Source organism: Nycticebus coucang, chromosome 18, assembly GCF_027406575.1.
Source record: "Nycticebus coucang isolate mNycCou1 chromosome 18, mNycCou1.pri, whole genome shotgun sequence".
Lineage (NCBI taxonomy): Eukaryota > Metazoa > Chordata > Mammalia > Primates > Lorisidae > Nycticebus > Nycticebus coucang.
In genome coordinates, this window is record NC_069797.1 from 29,022,496 (window position 1) to 29,040,148 (window position 17,653).

Below are 17,653 nucleotides of genomic sequence, written 5' to 3' on the forward strand. Positions count from 1 at the left end.
AATAGGAAGAGAAGTAACAAAAGTTAAGGATAAAGCTCTTTTATTGTATACATTGAAACATAGGGGCAGCCTCCATGTAATGTATAATCTGCCATCCTTCTGGAGTGTTCTTCTTCTAGAGTATTGGAACATTAAATTGGAGGATTAAGTGCCCCTGGGATCCAGAATTTTGCCTATGAAGAGAAGGGCTCCTGTGTCCGTGTCCCTCAGTACAAAGATGAAGGGTTGGTTAAGGTGATAGTCCAGGGGGAAGGTGAGGTGGGAAGGCTGGAGCCCTGGGCTAGGGGTGGTTTCTGCTCCATCCTCATTCCACTCAAAGCCAGACCGGTGTTCCACCTGAGTAAGCTTGATAGGTTTGCCTGTGATCTTGCTAAAGTCTGGTGAATTAAACAAGGATTGCAGCTCTGCAGAAATGGAGAGAGATTTCCATTAAACCCTGCCTTACCCAACTCCCCAAGGGAGAATATCATCTTAATCAAGCCAGGAGTGGAGCACCTCTTTTCACTTTTTTTAAGTATGTTGAGGTCTGAGCTAGTGGAGGATTAAGTAACTTGCCCAAGAGCACACAGCAAGTGAGGTTATGATTAGAAACCACATCAACTAGCTTGGCGCTCATAGCAAGTGGTTAGGGTGCCTGCCATATACACCAGAGCTGATAGGTTCGAAACCAGCCTGGGCCTACTAAAGAATCATGACAACTACAACAACAAAAATAAAATAGCCGGGTGTTGTGATGAGCAACAGCTACTTGGGAGGTTGAGGCAAGAGAATCGCTTAAGCCCAAGAGTTTGAGGTTGCTGTGAGCTGTGATGCCAGGGCACTCTACCAAGGGTGACATAGTGAGACTCTGTCTCAAAAAAAAAAAAAATCACGTCAAACAGATTTGTGTTAGAGACAGCATTCTAAGACCCTATTACAGGATATATACTCATGGGACTGAGAATGAGTCTATTAGGGAAAACAGTTCAGTCTTCCCCTCCAGCACTCTTAGAATTAAGGCATCACCCATGGACACCTAAAAAGTCATGGAGCCCTTGAGTTCTGCTTAGCAAAGTAGAAAGCTCAGGTGGGACATGTTGCCTCACACCTGTAATCTTAGCACTCTGGGAGGCCAAGGAGGATCTTTTAAGATCAGAAGTTTGAGACCAGCCTGAGCAAGAGCAGGACCCTCTCTCTACTAAAGCTCAAAGACTCAATCCCATCCACCAAGAACAAAGGGGATCCTGTAAACATACTCATGTCCTGCAAAGACTTGGTAACTTCGCCTTCATAACTCAGCTTCAGCTTGGGAATGGTCAGAACTGCTTGGACAGTCTTCAGTTCTCGATCTATGTCCTGAATGAACTCAGAGGTGAGGCTCTCTTCTATCATGGTCATGTTCTGGGTCACTTTCCCAGGCAGGAAGAAGATGATACTCATGCTTCCAGTCAAGGGCAGCTGGGCAATCTGAAACAAGAGAGAAGAAACACAGGTTAATCCTTTATAGCCCAGGAACCTTGGGATATAGACATACCCTAAGAGCTCGCTTCCCTTCTAAGGTGGGGCCCTGGGATCATTTTTCTGGCAGTCTCTAATCTGTCTAACAACTGTCCCCAGAAGTTACTGCATTCTGGCAACAAGTCATTACCTTATGCTCTTTCAAAAAATAGACTGTTGGGCGGCACCTGTGGCTCAGTCGGTAAGGCGCCGGCCCCATATACCGAGAGTGACGGGTTCAAACCCGGCCCCGGCCAAACTGCAACCAAAAAATAGCCGGGCATTGTGGCGGGCGCCTGTAGTCCCAGCTACTCGGGAGGCTGAGGCAAGAGAATCGCTTAAGCCCAGGAGTTGGAGGTTGCTGTGAGCTGTGTGAGGCCACGGCACTCTACCGAGGGCCATAAAGTGAGACTCTGTCTCTACAAAAAAAAAAAAAAAAATAGACTGTTGTCTTTTCTTACCTCTGCCTATTACCAACTGAAGTTATCTGCTGAATGTTTTCACAGGGTTCTAGGGAGCTAGAATTAAACTTCAGGTCTTTGTTTACTCCCAAAGTCTACCTGCCAACATTTACTAATCATCTGATCTATAGAAAGCACCAGACTAGAAATGGGGACAGTGGGCACAGCAATCCAGAGCAGCAATAAAATGGGTCCTTTGAACTGGGGGTCTTAACCTAAGGTTCCTGGAATAAACGGTGTGAGGGGCCTCAAGAGCCCCCAGAAGTGTATACATGTGCACACATGGCATTACCCTCACATGTTTCAGGCACTTCTGTCAGCTTCACAAATTTATGGCCTATAAAAGATTAAGAACTACCACCTTAGAATTAAAAGAAGTCAGGTACACATGAAAGCTTTAGAATGCCAATGATTTGGAGGTCATGATGGTTCTTCAAAGATTGGCTTTGAATTCTAGAAATAAAATGTCTCAAAAAGAAAAAAGAAAGAGGAGGGCCAGGCACCGTGGCTCATGCCTGTAATCCTAGCACTCTGAAAAGGCAGGAGGATCACTTTAACTCAGGAGTTCCAGATGAGCCTGAGCAAGAATGAGACCCCGCTGGGCAGCGCCTATGGCTCAAAGGAGTAGGGCGCTGGCCCCATATACCAGAGGTGGTGGGTTCAAACCCAGCCCTGGCCAAAAAATCTGCAAAAAAAAAAAATAATTAGCCAGGTGTATGGCAGGTCCCTCTAGTCCCAGCTACTTGGGAAGCTGAGGCAGAAGAATTGCTGGAACCCAGGAGTTTGGGGTTGCTATGAGCTATGATGATGCCACGCACTCTAGCCTTATATATGTTGTCTTTTATAGATGTCTATAAAAGACAACATATATAAGGTGTCTATGAAGTAATGTGTATTACCCTCACATTAAAGATGGGAGAGAGAGCGGGACTCTGTCTCAAAAAAAAAAAAACAAAGGAGAAGATAGAAACAACGTTTGGGTGCCCATTCCACATACCTTATTAATCCTTACAGCAAACCCTAAGAGGATAAGTTTTTATGAATATCCCCCACTGCAATTGTTTATTTATTTGTTTATTTTAATTATTTTTTTTTTGAGACAGAATCTCAAGTTGTCACCCTGGTTAGAGTGCCATGGTGTCGCAGCTCACAGCAACCTCAAACTCTTGGGCTTAAGCGATTCTCTTGCCTCAGCCTCCCAAGCAGCTGGGACTACAGGTGTCTGCCACAATGCCCAGCTTTTTTTTGTTGTTTTTGCAATTGTCGTTGTTTTAGCTGGCCCAGGCCGGGTTCAAACCCACCAGCCTTGCTGTATGTGGCTGGCACCCTACCCACTGACCTATGGGTGCCACCCTCAATTTTTGATTTTAAGAGGCAGGGTCCTGCTCTGTCACCTAGGCTGGAGTGCAGTGGCCCAGTCATAGTTCACTGTACCCTCAAACTTCTGACCTCAAGTGATCCTCCCACCTCAGCCTCATGAGTAGCTGGGAATACAGGCATGTACCACCATGTACCAGCCTAGCTATTCTTAAATTATTTTTAATATATATTTTTTTTTTTTGCAGAGACAGAGTCTCACTTTGTTGCCCTCGGTATAGTGCTGTGACATCACAGCTCACAGCAACCTCCAGCTCTTGGGCTTAGGCAATTCTCCTGCCTCAGCCTCCCAAGCAGCTGGGACCACAGGTGCCTGGCTATTTTTTGTTGCAGTTTGGCCGGGGCCGGGTTTGAACCCGCCACCCTTGGTATATGGGGCTGGCACCCTACTCACTACAGTAGTTACAGGCGCTGCCCTATTTTTAATTTTTTTTTTTTTTTTATTGTTGCAGTTTGGCCAGGGTTGGGTTCGAACTCACCACCCTCAGCATATGGGGCCAGCACCCTACTCACTGAGCCACAGGCACTACCCTATTTTTTTTTTTTTTTTTTTTCTGTAGAGACAGAGTCTCACTTTATGGCCCTCGGTAGAGTGCCGTGGCCTGGCACAGTTCACAGCAACCTCCAACTCCTGGGCTTAAGCGATTCTCTTGCCTCAGCCTCCCGAGTAGCTGGGACTACAGGCGCCCGCCACAACGCCCGGCTATTTTTTTTTTTGGTTGCAGTTTGGCCGGGGCCGGGTTTGAACCCGCCACCCTCGGTATATGGGGCCGGCGCCGTACCGACTGAGCCACAGGCGCCGCCCACACTACCCTATTTTTAATTTTTTTATAGAGACAGGGTCTTATTGTATTGCCCAGGTCTCCAATTCCTGGTCTCAAGCAATCCTCCTACCTGGGCCTCCCAAAGTGCTGAAATTACAGGTGCAAGCCACCATGGCCAGCCTCCCTTATCCCATTTTAAGAAAAAGAAAGCACTCTGGAAGGCAGAAGCAGGTGGATTGCCTGAGCTCACGGGTTTGAGACCACCCTGAGCAAAAGCAAGACCCCCGTCTCTAAAAAGCCAGGCGTTATGGCGGGCACCTGTAGTCCCACCTACTCAGGAGGCTGAGGCAAGAGAATAGCTTAAGCCCAAGAGTTTGAGGTTGCTGTGAGCTATGACGCCACGGCACTCCATCAAGGGTGACGAAGTGAGATTCTGTCTCAAAAAAAAGGAAAGGAAAGGAAAAGCTCAGCGATGTTTTTAGTTTGCCCAGAGTCAAATAGCAGGCAAAATTAGACAACTGTTGGACCTCAAAGGTCATTCTGTTTCCACTGCACCATTTTGCCTCTCTGTGTCCTCTCCCTGCACCCACCACCCACCCTGCCCCTACAGACCTTGCAGTTGAGATCAGAATCAAAGCCAAAGCGCAAAATAGCTTGAGGGTCCGACATCATGGGGACTCTCACAGTCCTCTCTTCATCCAAGTAGAAATCCTTGAGGGAAGTCTTTCTGGAATCAAATTTTGTTAGCCACTGCCCTGGAATGAAATGAATGGAGTGAGTACCCTGAGTCCCAGGAGACCAGAGAGGCAGTGGGACCATGCTATGTCTCCAAAGTATATTATTGAAAATTGCCCACTCTATGCCGGGCGTGGTGGCTCACACCTATAATCCCAGCACTCTGGGAGGCTGAGGCAGGTGGATTGCCTGAGCTCACTAGTGCAAGACCAGCCTGAGCAAGAGGAAACCCATCTCTACTAAAAAAAAGTACAAGAATTAGTTGGGCTCTGTGGTGGCAGGCGCCTGCACTCCCTGCTACTTTGGAGGCTAAGGCAGGAAGATCACTTGAACCCAGGAGTTTGAGGTTGCTGTCAGCTATGATGTGATGGCATGCTTAACCTGGGCAAAAGAGTGAGATTCTGTCTCAAAAAAAGCAAAATAAGGCGGTGCCTGTGGCTCAAAGGAATAAGGCGCCAGCCCCCATGTACCGGAGGTGGCAGGTTCAAACCCGGCCCTGGCCAAAGAAAAAAAAAAATTGCAAAAAAAAAAAAAAGAAAGAAAAAGAACCCAATTAAAGGAATCTTAGTTGTCAGAGCCTCTGACACATCAAGGAATGGCTTTACATCAGCATAGGTGGTTTGGACCACAACATTTCCAGAACCTTATACTTCCCACAAGCAAACTCAAATGGAAATAAGTTGATTTTGTCAATGCAGTTCTATGATAGCTTACAAAAAAAGTAAAAGTGTGTACACTGCTATAGCAGTGTTTCTGTGAGACAGACTCAAAGGAGGTCACAGCAAGAAGAGATCTCTGAGATCCTCTGATCACCCTTATAGCTAAAAACGTCCTGAACCCCAAAGAGGTGAAGTGACTTGGCAACACTCACAAAGTGAGCTGATGACCAAGCTCCTCTACTGTGGCCTGTAACATACTGGACCTGTAACGGTTCTCTCACTGGAGATCAGTGCTTAGAGTAGGAAGCCTGCAGACTTTTCTCTAAGCACTTAAGAGTCCACTCTTACTGCTGCCTGATGGACAGTTACCAAGCATTTTCAGGAGGATGTTGCCCAACTGCACACACACAAGGCCTTATCTGAATGGGGCTGGCCTCATGCTGGGCCTGTGGAATGATCTCTGGGTACATCAGCACAGTCTAAAAGCATGTTCAGCACCTGTCGTGATCTCATTACAGTTCTAGGGTCATTATGAAAATAAAAGACAACATATATAAGGTGTCTATGAAGTAATGTGTATTACCCTCACATTAAAGATGGGAAAACAGGCTGGCCAGGTGGCTCACACCTGTAGTCCCAGCACTCTGGGAGGCCAAAGCGGGAGAATTGCTTGAGCTCAGGAGTTCAAGAGCAGCCTGAGTGAAAGCCCAGGCTTTCACTACTAAAAATAGAAAACTTAGCCAGGCATTGGGAGGCTGAGGCAAGAGGATCACTTGAGCCCAAGGGTTTGAGGTTGCTGTTGAGCTATGATGCAATGGCACTCTACCCAGAGTGGCAGAGTGAGACCCTGTCAATAAAATGAAATAAGTGAAATAAAATAAAAATGAGAAAGCAGGTTGGATACAGTAGCTCACACCTATAATCCTAGCACTCTGGGAGACTGAAGTGGGTGGATCGCTTGAGCTCAGGAGTTCAAGACCAGCTTAAGCAAGAGCAAGACCCATCTCTATCAAAAATAGAAAATTTAGCTGGGGGGTGGTAGGGGGTAGTGGCGCCTGTGGCTCAAAGGAGTAGGGCACCGGCCCTATATACCGGAAGTGGCAGGTTCAAACCCAGCTCCGGCCAAAAACTGCAAAAAAAAAAGAAAGAAAAATTAGCTGGGGTTGTGGTGGCAACACCTGTAGTCCCAGCTACTCGGAGGCTGAGGCAAGAGAATGGCGTGAGCCAAAGAGTTAGAGGTTACTGTGAGTTCTGATGACGACACAGCAGCATTCCATCCAGGGCAACAGTGAGACTGTGTCTCGAAAAATAAATAAATAAATAGAAAACAGGCTCAGAAACGTTATAAAACTTGTGCAGAGTGCTAGAGCTAGTAAAGGCAGAGCTGATTCAAAAGCCAGAAATCTAACACAGTGCCTAGCTTCAGACAGGCCCGGTGTTCACTCTTTTCCCCTCTCTGCTGTTCTTCCTCCACAAGCCTCTCACACTTTGTAGATACCTGCTTTATTTTACATCTGATGACAAGCAGACATGCTTCAGGCAAATGCAGTTCTCAGAGCCACCTGCGTTGGTGTTGGGCAAGGTCTTTGACTTGCCTTTCCCAGCCCCACCCCACCCCCACCAATCCCTGCCACCCACCCCTGGTCAAAAAAGAAGTAGAGAGGGGCGGCACCTGTGGCTCAAGGAATAGGGCGCCGGTCCCATATGCCAGAGGTGGCGGGTTCAAACCCAGCCCCGGCCAAAAACCACAAAAAAAAAAAAAAAAAAATAAGTAGAGAAGTCCTCACCCTTAAAGTAAGCCACGCCAAGAAGGAGAATGCTGATTTCACTGGGCACTTCTTTTGTGGACCTAGCGATTTTCCCTTTCATCTGGGCCTGCACCCAGCCGTTAATCTCCTGAAGATCCACACGAGGGTTGCCAGTCAGGATTCTCGGCCTGGTCCCATATGACTTTTCCAGTGGAGCAACAAAGCTGGATTTTATCCGCAGCTCTGAGAAGAGGCAGAGTAGATGTCAGTGTATGAGAAGGAAACCAGCATCCTCTCTCTGAAGGCATGCCAGGCTTAGGTTCTGGTTTAGCCCTCAACAGGCCCAGACTTCCTGCCTAGTGTCTTCCCATGACTTGCTAGAATGTCTACTGCCATCCCCAGGCCCTGGACAAGGAACAACAGAATTCGCTCACTGCTGTTCCTCTTCACATGAATGCCCTCCCCACCGCTCCCACTGTGGGCACTGTCTCCTGTAGTCACTTCCTGCTTCTGATCCTCTTTGGGCTCACAGGGCTCTTCCTGCCCACCAGGGCCAGGCCTGGCCTGGGTATCCATTACCTGTTGTTTAGAAAGAATCCCCCAGCATGGAGCACAGAACCCACACTCCTCAGGCAGCACCGGCTGGAAAGGCAACTCACTCTTCTCAAGGATGATCCGGGAAGCACTCTTAAAGTTCTTCTGGGCATCAGTGACAGTTGCAAGGAGTTCCTTATAGGTGCCATGGATGTCTGGGTTGTTGATCAAGTCATAGTAGAGAGCCCGGTGAATAACAGATTCTGTTTGCTGCTCAGCTCCTGCCAGAGAGACAAGGGCATGAACCTTGATAACTGCCCACCAGGGTCTTCTCCCAGGACAAGGATACCCATACTCTTATTCTTTTTATCTGCTAAGAGCCTGAGTAGGCTGATTTTGGAGGTATTCTTGATGGGCTCAGAATTTGAAGGCAATGGAAGAAATAGTGACTGTATCCTTAGAGATTTTCCTAAAGTAGATTCAAGGCATCAGGCCTAAGAAGAGATGAGGGCAGGAATAGACTATTTTGCAGTTCCTGTTTAATAGTTTCCTCTGTGAACTCAGCTATGACCCCAGTGAGGGGAAGCCCATGCCTTCCCTGAGCAGCTATATCCCCAGAACCTAGATGACTGGCAGGCACACAGAAGCTCATTTAAGAAATGAATGAATGGGCTCAGTGCCAGTAGCTCAGCAGCTAGGGCGCCGGCCACGTACACTGGAGCTGGCATGTTGGAAATCAGCCCGGGCCTGCCAAACAACAATGACAACTACAACCAAAATATAGCCAGGCGTTGTGTCTGGTGCCTGTAGTCTCAGCTTCTTGGGAGGCTGAGGCAGGAGGATCCCTTGAATCCAAGAATTTGAGGTTGCTGTGAGCTAGGCTGAGGCCATGGCACTCTAGGCTAGGCAACAAAGTGAGACTCTATCTCCGAAAACTAAAAAAGAAGGGCCAGGTGCTGTAGCTCAAACCTGTAATCCTAGCACTTGAGAGGCCGAGGCGGGGGGATTGCCTGAGCTCATGGGTTTGAGACCTGAGCAAGATCAAGACCCTGGGGTGGCGCCTGTGGCTCAAAGGAGTAGGGCACCAGTCCCATATGCCAGAGGTGGCAAGTTCAAACCCAGCCCCGGGCCAAAAACTGCAAAAAAAAAAAAAAGATCAAGACCCTGCCTCTAAAACCAGCAAGGCGTTGTGGCGGGCACCTGTAGTCCCAGCTACTCAGAAGGCTGAGGCAAGAGAATGGCTTGAGCCCAAGAGCCTGAGATTGCTGTGTGCTACCAAGGGTGACAAAGCGAGACTCTGTGTCAAAAAATAAAATAAATAAAAATAAACAAGAGCGATGAATGAATGAGTGTTGAAGTCATCATGTCAAGAGGGGGTCTTCACATGTGTGGTGCCCAGCACCCACCCAGGGAGTGAGGAAATCTTATGTGTGCAGCCCTCAACATCCCACTTCCATGGACAGGTACCCTCTGGGGCCAGCCAGCATCCTTGAGTTGAAGTATCTTCAAGTCTTAGAGAGCCACATACATGCAGGGGTTGGGTGGGGCCCTGTGGGTCTGTCTGGCCAGGGCCGTCTGCATCTGAGCACTCACCCAGCGAGAGGGCAGAGAGAGCTGTGGCCACACTGAGTGGAGACAGAAGCACGTTGGTTGTGGGGCTCATGCTGGATCGTACACGGTACAGGTCATAGCCAAAGTTGGAGACAGCTGCTGCCAGCTTGTTCACAGGGACCTTGAAGAAGGGGTCCTCCTCCTCCACTGGTACCCCTGTGCCATGGGGGTCCAGGGAGTCCTGGCAGGAGACAGGAAGTCCTGGATTTGAGTACAAGGACCAGTGTAGATCAGCAGTGAAGAACTTGACTCCTCATGGCTTTGCATGGTGTTGTCGTTCTGGCCCCTTGAGGCTGTCCTTTCTAATTTTGGTACATTCAGCCTAATGTTAGAATGAGTTTGCACTCCGACTATGCATGAGCTCTCTGATGGGGAGAGGCAGCCCAGAAGAGCGATTAGCTGGCCAGGTTTAAACACTTGCAAACTGTGAGCTATAAGCCTGTGACATATTTTTTTAAATAATGGCAAGGAACCTTCAAGAAACCCTGTTTTCAGGCTAAACTAGGCCACCGTCTGCTCAACCTTGCTTACTACTCCCAGGCCTCTGCCTAGACCCCACCCCCACCCCAAGGCCACATGTCTTTCATGGCCCTGGTCAGCTGTCTCCTCCTTCAACAGTTTTTTTGTTTTGTTTTGTTTTTTTGAAGCAGGGTCTTACTCTGTCACCTGGGCCAGAGCACAGTGGTGTCATCATAGTTCATTGCAACCTCCACTCCCAGGTTCGAGCAATCCTTCCACCTCAGCCTCCTGACTAGCTGGGACTACAGATGTGTGCCACCATGCCCAGCTAATTTTTCTTACTGTTTTATAGAGACAGAGTCTCACTATTACCCAGGCTGGCTCGATCACAGATTTCCCCTGACTACTCTAACCTGAAGGAAATGTTTACTTTTCTGACATTTTGTCAGAGTCAGCTACTACTTAACTACTTATCACCTGCCAGGCTCTTTGCTAGTTCTTTTCATTTGAGTTACTTCATTTCATACTTGTCAATGTATAATATCTCAAAAGATTGAGTACCTAAGTCTTTTGTATTTCCATCCATCCCCAGGACCTACAGAATAGGTGTTCAGTAAATGAGAAATAAATGAATAGGCAGCACCTGGCTCAAAGGAATAGGGCGCTGGCCCCATATGCCGGAGATGGTGGGTTCAAACCCAGTCCCGGCCAAAAACTGCAAAAAATAAATAAATAAATGAATGGTCAGAGGATACCATAAGGATGGGTATTTTGTCCCATTTTATTTTTTTTAAGAGACAAAGTCTCACTTTATCACCCTCGGTAGAGTGCTGTGGCATCACAGCTCACAGCAACCTCCAACTCCTGGGCTTAGGCAATTCTCTTGCATCAGCCTCCCAAGTAGCTGGGACTATAAGTGCCCACCACAACACCCGGCTAATTTTCTTTGTTGTTGTTGTTGCAGTTTAGCCGGGCTGGGTTTGAACCTGGCACCCTCGGTATATGGGGCCAGTGCCCTACCCACTGAGCCACAGGCGCCGACCTGTCCCATTTTTTTACCCTCCTTCTTGGAGGTAAGGAAACACAGGTAAGAGTGACCTAAGACCCCCCGAGGCTTACAGAGCTAGTGAAAGGTAGAGCAGAATTCAAACTCAGACCTCACAACCAAGTCCAGGGCTCCAGCTACTACATTCAGCTGCCCTTCCCTCATGTGACAGGCGCCTGCCCACTACTCCCCACCGTTAGCATAGGCTTCCCTCCATGTGACCTGGGTGCCCAACTCCCAATCCTGTCCCCCATGCTGCCCACTACGGGGGGCCTGGGAATGCCAATGCCACCCCCATTCCAACCACTGCTCACCTCCTCCAGGCTACCGGCAGTGTTCTGGCAGCTGCTGTGCCCGAGGAGGGCTCCAGCCCAGAGGAGTAGCACCAGGGCCTGCATCCTGGGTCCTGCAAGAAAAGCACAAAGCATAGGCCTCACCCACCACCCTGCCCCCTAGGGTGGATACCTTTCTTCCAGCTTCCCCAGCCTAGAAGTGGGCACCCAGAACCCAGCTCGATGACCCCTCCTGGCAGTGTCCTCCCATCCCTCCACCTGCCTCAAGGCCACAGTCACAACACGAGTTTGTGCGTTCATCTCACTGTCTTGTGTCAAGGGACCCACCTTCAGACCTAAAGCTCCAGAGCAGTGAAGGCCCAGTGGGCTCCTCACTGTGTGCTCCAGGCTTTTCCCTGGAGACAGCCTAGCAGCTCATTTGACAGATTTGGGGTTAATGTCTCCTAAGAGAATGGAGAAAAAACCCAGGTCTCTTCCATCAGAATCACCAAATACCAAGAATGGAGGTCCAGCCTCTACTCTCTTCCCCCTAAATTCTCAAACTCTATTCTTAAATTTCTCTGGCCTAAAATCCGTGGCCTCATAAGGAATCTCATTCCCTTCCCAGATAGTCCCACATCAAGAATGTTTCCTTTCTTGGTCAGGAGTGCAGGGTCTAGGGTCAGAAAGCCTGGGTTTAAATCTCAATTCTGTGTCCTTTTTTTTGCAATTTCAGTTTAAAGTAAGGGTACAAATAACCAGGTCATAGTATTTGAGTTTGTTAGGTAGAGCTCCTCTTTTAGTTGTGTCTCACACCCAAAAGGTAGGCCATAAACCCCTACATTGTGCCCATTAAGTGGAATTACCCCAAAACCCCCTTCCTCTCCCCCTCACCTTTTTTTTTGCAGTTTCTGGCCAGGGCTAGGCTTGAACCCGCTACCCCCCTTGGCACATGGGGCCAGCGCCCTACTCCTCTGAGCCACAGGCGCCACCCACCTTTTTTTTTTTTTTTTTTTTTTTTTTGTGGTTTTTGGCCAGGGCTGGGTTTGAACCTGCCACCTCCGGCATATGGGACCGGCGCCCTACTCCTTGAGCCACAGGTGCCACCCGCCACCCCCTTTTTTTTTTTTTGTAGAGACAGAGTTTCACTTTACCGCCCTTGGTAGAGTGCCATGACGTCACAGGCTCACAGCAACCTCCAGCTCTTGGGCTTACGTGATTCTCTTGCCTCAGCCTCCCAAAGCAGCTCCAACTACAGGCACCCGCCACAATGCCCGGCTATTTTTTGGTTGCAGTTTGGCCAGGGCTGGGTTTGAACCCACCACCCTCGGTATATGGGGCCGGCGCCCTACTCACTGAGCCACAGGCGCCGCCCCCCTCACCTTTCTTGAGACAGAGTCTCACTATGTTATCCAGGTTGGACTCAGACTCCTGGGCTCAAGTGAGTTGAGTAGCTGGGATGACAGTCTCATGTCACTGTGCCTGCCTCGGTTGTGTCTTACTGGCTCTCTAAATCACAATTTTTATCTCTTGTAAATGGAAATAAAACAGTACTTATCTATTGTTATGAGGATTAAATTAGATAATGCCTTGACAGTGCCAGAGATATGTAAGCTCTCAAATGATCCTGGGACCAAAATATATCTCCCTTCAACTAGGAGCACACAGCCCCACCTCTCCCCTGTAGACGAATGCCCTCTTCCCCTACTAGTTCAAAAATAGCTCTTGGTGGTGCCTATGGCTCAACAGAGTAGGGCACTGGCCCCATATGCTGGAGGTGGTGGGTTTAAACCCATCCCCAGCCAAAAACTGCAAAAAAAAATAGCTCTTAAGAGGCGGTGCCTGTGGCTCAGTGAGTAGGGCGCCAGCCCCATATACTGAGGGTGGCAGATTTGAACCAGCCCCAGCCAAATTGCAACAAAAAATAGCCGGGCATTGTGGCAAGTGCCTGTAGTCTCGGCTACTCAGGAAGCTGAGGCAAGAGAATGGCCTAAGCCCAGGAGTTGGAGGTTGCTGTGAGCTGTGATGCCACAGCACTCTACCGAGGTTGACAAAGTGAAACTCTGTCTCTGAAAAAAAAAAAAAGTAGCTCTTAAAACCCAGGAGCGTTCTTTCCTTCAGGCTAAACAATGCCACTTTTTTTTTTTTTTTTTTTTTTTTGAGACAGTCTCACTTAGTAGACTGGGTAGAGTCTACTAATGCCTTGGGTAGAGTGCCATGGCATTGTAATTCACAGCAACCTCAAACTCTTGGACTCAAGCAATCCTTTTGCCTCAGCCTGCCGAGTAGCTGGGACTACAGGCATGTGCCACCACATCTGGCTAGTTTTTCTATTTTTAGCAGAGACAGGGTCTTGCTCTTGCTCAGGCTGGTCTGGAACTCCTGAGCACAAGCAATCCTCCTGCCTTGGCCTCTCAGAGTGCTGGGATTATAGGCATGAGCCCCTGCGCCTTGTACAATGCTGCTTTTTTTTTTTTCTGAGACAGAGTCTCACTATGTCACCCTTGGTAGAGTGCTATGCCGTCACAGCTCACAGCAACCTCAAATTCTTGGGCTTAAGCGATTCTCTTGCCTCAGCCTCCCAAGTAGCTGGGACTACAAGCATCCACCACAATGCCCAGCTAATTTTTTTGTTGTTGTTGTAGTTGTCATTGTTGTCTGGCAGGCCCAGGCCAGGTTCAAACCCACCAGCCCCTATATATGTGGCTGCAACCTAGCCGCTGAACTACAGGCACCGAGCCTAATGCCGCTTCTTAGTAAGACCACCCAAGTCCCTTCACCTCCACAGCCCTCGCCTTATTTGACCAGGCTGTAGTCTGACCTGAACCACAAGAGAAAACTCTGAAGTCTGGGTCGAGGGCCCCACCCTCCTCTATTCACCTCATCTCTGAGTGGAGTCAGGATCTTGTGGGGGAGGTAGAAGGGCAGGGAATGAAGGCAGCTGGGGTGGTCCAAGGAGATCTTCCAAGAGACCTTCTGGTTAGAAAGAAGGACAAGCCCTCAGCTATCAGGAGCTTAGGGTGGTCCATGTCCTCCCTCTAGCCATACGGCCCGGTCAGGAACTTAAAATCTGAACTACTTTGTCTCCCTTACCCCTCGCCTCGCTGGCAGTACACTTACACACCGTTACCCTTCATTATCCTTGGATATACTCACAAGCACCACCCCCACGGCACACATACTTTTCTGACTTCCCAGAACAAATTGGATTAGAAAATGTGGTGTTGCAGTATGTGATTGTTGGCTAAAATCCTTAAAATTAAGTCTGATAATCCAGTGGACAATATTGTAAAGCGTGAAAGGCAACAAAAGATTGCCTCTGAGTTTTCTCAGCTTAAGGCAGGAACCACCTCGGCTTTCTTTCTAAACCCCAATCTGGAGCTCACACCTCTGAGTGAGAGTTCCACGGAACCCTATACTCTCAGCCAGCAGCTCTCCTACATGCCCCTCAGGGGGAAACCTTCCCTCAAGACAACTGAAAAAGCTCTCTGCAGTATGAGATAGAGACACCACCCAGGCTTACAGCTGCTCTCCACCCTGCAGGCCACACCCAGAGCTGGCAGGAGCCTCCCTGGCCTGAGCCTCTGCACAGTGATTTATTGGATCTGCAGGGAGGGAGTCGACAGGAAAAGATGTTGGCTTTAGTCCTTCTGGCCAAGCAAGGAATTGAGACAGGACACAGGGGTCATCCTGGCACAGTGTTCAAACAAAGTAAATTCATGATTCATTGAGGGTGAGATCTTAGTCCCTACAAAGCCCAAGCCCCAGATCAGGTGATCATGGTCACCATGTGGGTAAAGTAAGGTGAGGGAACCTGGCAGGGGCAGGCACCCGGGTCCAAAGCTGGCCCAGACTAAACACAGGGACACACAATATTAATGTCATATCTTTTGAGTGTTTCACTTCTAGCCATAGACATTAGGGAAGGGGAGAGTTTTGTTTGGGGTTTGTTTGTTTTTTGGGTTTTTTTAGACAGAATGTTGTTCTGCTGTGGCTGGAGTGCAGTGGCCTCACTGTAGTTCACTGTAACCTCAAACTCCTGGTCTCAAGCAATTCTCTTGCCTCCCAAGCAGCTGGAATTACAGGTGCCTGCCACCACACCCAGCTAATTCTTCTATTTTTAGTGGAGACAGAGGTCTCACTCTTGCTCAAGCTGGTCTTAAACTCCTGAGCTCAAGTGATCCTCCCGCCTAGACCTTCCAGAGTGCTAGAATTATAGGCATGAGCCACCATGCTTGGTCCAGGGAGAGATTGTTGAAAGCCCCCTACAAGAACAGTGAGTAAGGGTCTGCATTGGGCCCCTCAGTACACACAACACCCTGTCCAAAGAGATTCTTCTATGGATTGGGGTTGGCTACCATTGGCTAGCCAGCCACACAGGGATACTAATGCCGTGCTGTCCAAAGGGCAGTATCCAAGCTAGACTCCTGTCCTACCAGGTGGGGGAGGGCAGGGAGAGGAGGTAGATATGCTCCCTGGTGGGCCAAGGTCTGGCTTTATTTGTGCCACATTGCCCAAATTAAGAGACATAAAACTGGGATTTTGTGATTCCAAGCTAAGAGGATAAATGCAAGCCAATACACATGTTTCAGATTAAACCTAGTTATGAGACAAACACCATTCCTCCTCCTCCTCCCCCGCCTTCCCCTCTTCTTTCTCCTCCTCCTCTTTTCTAGAGTCACACAGCCTTCAAGCCACATGGCAGTGGACCTTATAGATTGTAGAGGGAAGAGTATCTCCCTCTCCCGTTTCTGGGCTCCAGGATGAAGATCCTGGGGTGGAGGTGGGGGGGGGTCTCTTCTGGCCCACCCATGGTGACCCCAGCAAGCCCAGGCAATATTCTTTCTGAAATCTTGGGAGCTAAATGAGTCAAGCTAGGTCACTCCAGAGTTGCAACTCCCCACACCCCATAAGAACAAGCCCTAGGAACAGAACTCCCTGGTTGCCACCCCCAGCCTGAGGGCTGAACTCTTGGTAGACGGGCATGGGCCAGATAGTGGTGGGGTTTCTGGGAAGCCTACAGCTTTTCTTTGGTTCAGACCCTCTCCTTGTTGTGGCTTGCCTTGGGAAGCAGAAAGGGTGCAGTGGGGACAGCCCTCCTCTCCAGCACTGGTGGCCCAGCCCTCAAGCCCCAAACACTGGGGTTAAATAGTGGGCATTGTTTGTGAGAGGCCACGACCTCATTGGTCTCTGGCTAGAAGAGAATGGGTGAGGGCTGGATGGAAGGACCCAGCTGTCCTCCATCCCAGGCCCCTGGGCAGGGCTCAGCAGGCCAGCTGCTCAGTAGTGTTGAGAAATTACCTTTGCAATCTGCACTGCTTGATTTTGAAAAAGCAGCAGGGAACCCAGGGCATGAAGCCAGGGCTAGGCTGCAGGAGGGGCCGCCTTGCCCCTGGTGCAAAAACCTCCCTGAGAGCCTCTTTCCCTCAGTGTGCTGCTCAGATCTGACCCAACAGTTTAGCTTCCCCCTTCTTCCTCACCCCCTCCATTGTTTCCCACTCACTTCATTTAAAAGTCTTTCCAGCCTTTTCTGCTATTGGTACTATGGGGTTTGGGGATCACGGGGTCCTGACCTCCAGACCCTCCACTCCCTCTGCCCTCTCTCGTCTACTCACCCTTGTCCCCAAACTACAGGGGCTACTGTCTCCCCACCTCCTCTCCCTGGAATCCTTCTTTTTAGCTCCCTGGGGTGCCCTGCCTCTCCCTGGTGCCCCCAGCCCAAGGGAGCCTCTCCCGCCTTCCCTGACAGACAGACCAGCCAGGGAGCTGCTTTACCTGTGGGTCCGCTGCAGCTCCACTCCCAGCCTGGGTCCCTCTAAGCCTGCACACTGAGGGGGCTCCAGTAAGCACAAGAGATTTTTTTTTTTGCTGCCTCCTAATCCAGCGTCCAACAGGCTTCAGATTACAGCTGCTCTTTTCTTAAAGTGACCTGCACTCAATTTGGATTCTGTGATTGCATCATTGTCTGGTGTTAGCTTTAACCCACTGCTGCCCCGCCACCCCATGCCCCCAAGGTGCACACATCCACACACCTTTCTTTTTCCATCGGCTCTTCCTTCAGAGTCTTGGCCTTTCTTGGTGTCTGCTGGGACTCCCTACAATTTAGCTGGCCCCACAGGGCACTCTGGCAAGCCAGGGGTAGGAGACAAGAGTGTCTTACTGGGGGAAGCCCAGTGGAAGGCAGGTGAAGTGGGAAAAACACTGCCCAGTAGTAGATCCCTGGGTTCTTTCTGATCCTTGCCTCAGTCACTAATTGGGATTTGTGGCAAAATAACTCTCATGGTTCCTCCCTTTCCTTGGCTGGGAAATCAATGAATGAAACTGGAATATCTGGGCAGCGCCTGTGGCTCAAGGAGTACGGCGCCGGTCCCATATGCTGGAGGTGGCGGGTTCAAACACAGCCTTGGCCAAAAACCAAAAAAAAAAAAAAAAGAAAGAAAGAAACTGGAATATCTATATGCTTTTTCAAAAAAAAAAAAAAAAACAAGGTCTGAAATTCCATAATTTCTGCA

General features: G+C 49.2%; 1 protein-coding gene across 1 annotated transcript; it reads right to left on the bottom strand.

Moving 5' to 3' along the window:
• Positions 1-27: 27 nt before the first annotated feature.
• On the bottom strand, positions 28-17,072 carry SERPINF1 (serpin family F member 1). Its single transcript, XM_053568664.1, has 8 exons — positions 16,917-17,072; positions 11,184-11,275; positions 9,348-9,546; positions 7,880-8,035; positions 7,260-7,463; positions 4,691-4,833; positions 1,236-1,446; positions 28-404 (listed from the first exon to the last, which is right to left on the bottom strand). The coding sequence occupies exons 2-8, from the start codon at positions 11,265-11,267 to the stop codon at positions 145-147; spliced, it is 1,257 nt and encodes a 418-aa protein (XP_053424639.1). The 5' UTR covers positions 11,268-11,275; positions 16,917-17,072; the 3' UTR covers positions 28-144.
• Positions 17,073-17,653: the final 581 nt, after the last annotated feature.

What these genes read in the sequence shown, in the direction of transcription:
- SERPINF1 (XM_053568664.1), bottom strand. Translation starts at nt 11,267, where the DNA reads ATGCAGGCCCTGGTGCTACTCCTCTGGGCTGGAGCCCTCCTCGGGCAC. An exon ending in TCTCTCTGCCCTCTCGCTGG is followed by an intron (nt 8,036 to 9,347) that starts GTGAGTGCTCAG and finishes TCTCTCTGGCAG; the next exon opens with GAGCTGAGCAGCAAACAGAA. An exon ending in TGGCGTGGCTTACTTTAAGG is followed by an intron (nt 4,834 to 7,259) that starts GTGAGGACTTCT and finishes ATTTCATTCCAG; the next exon opens with GGCAGTGGCTAACAAAATTT.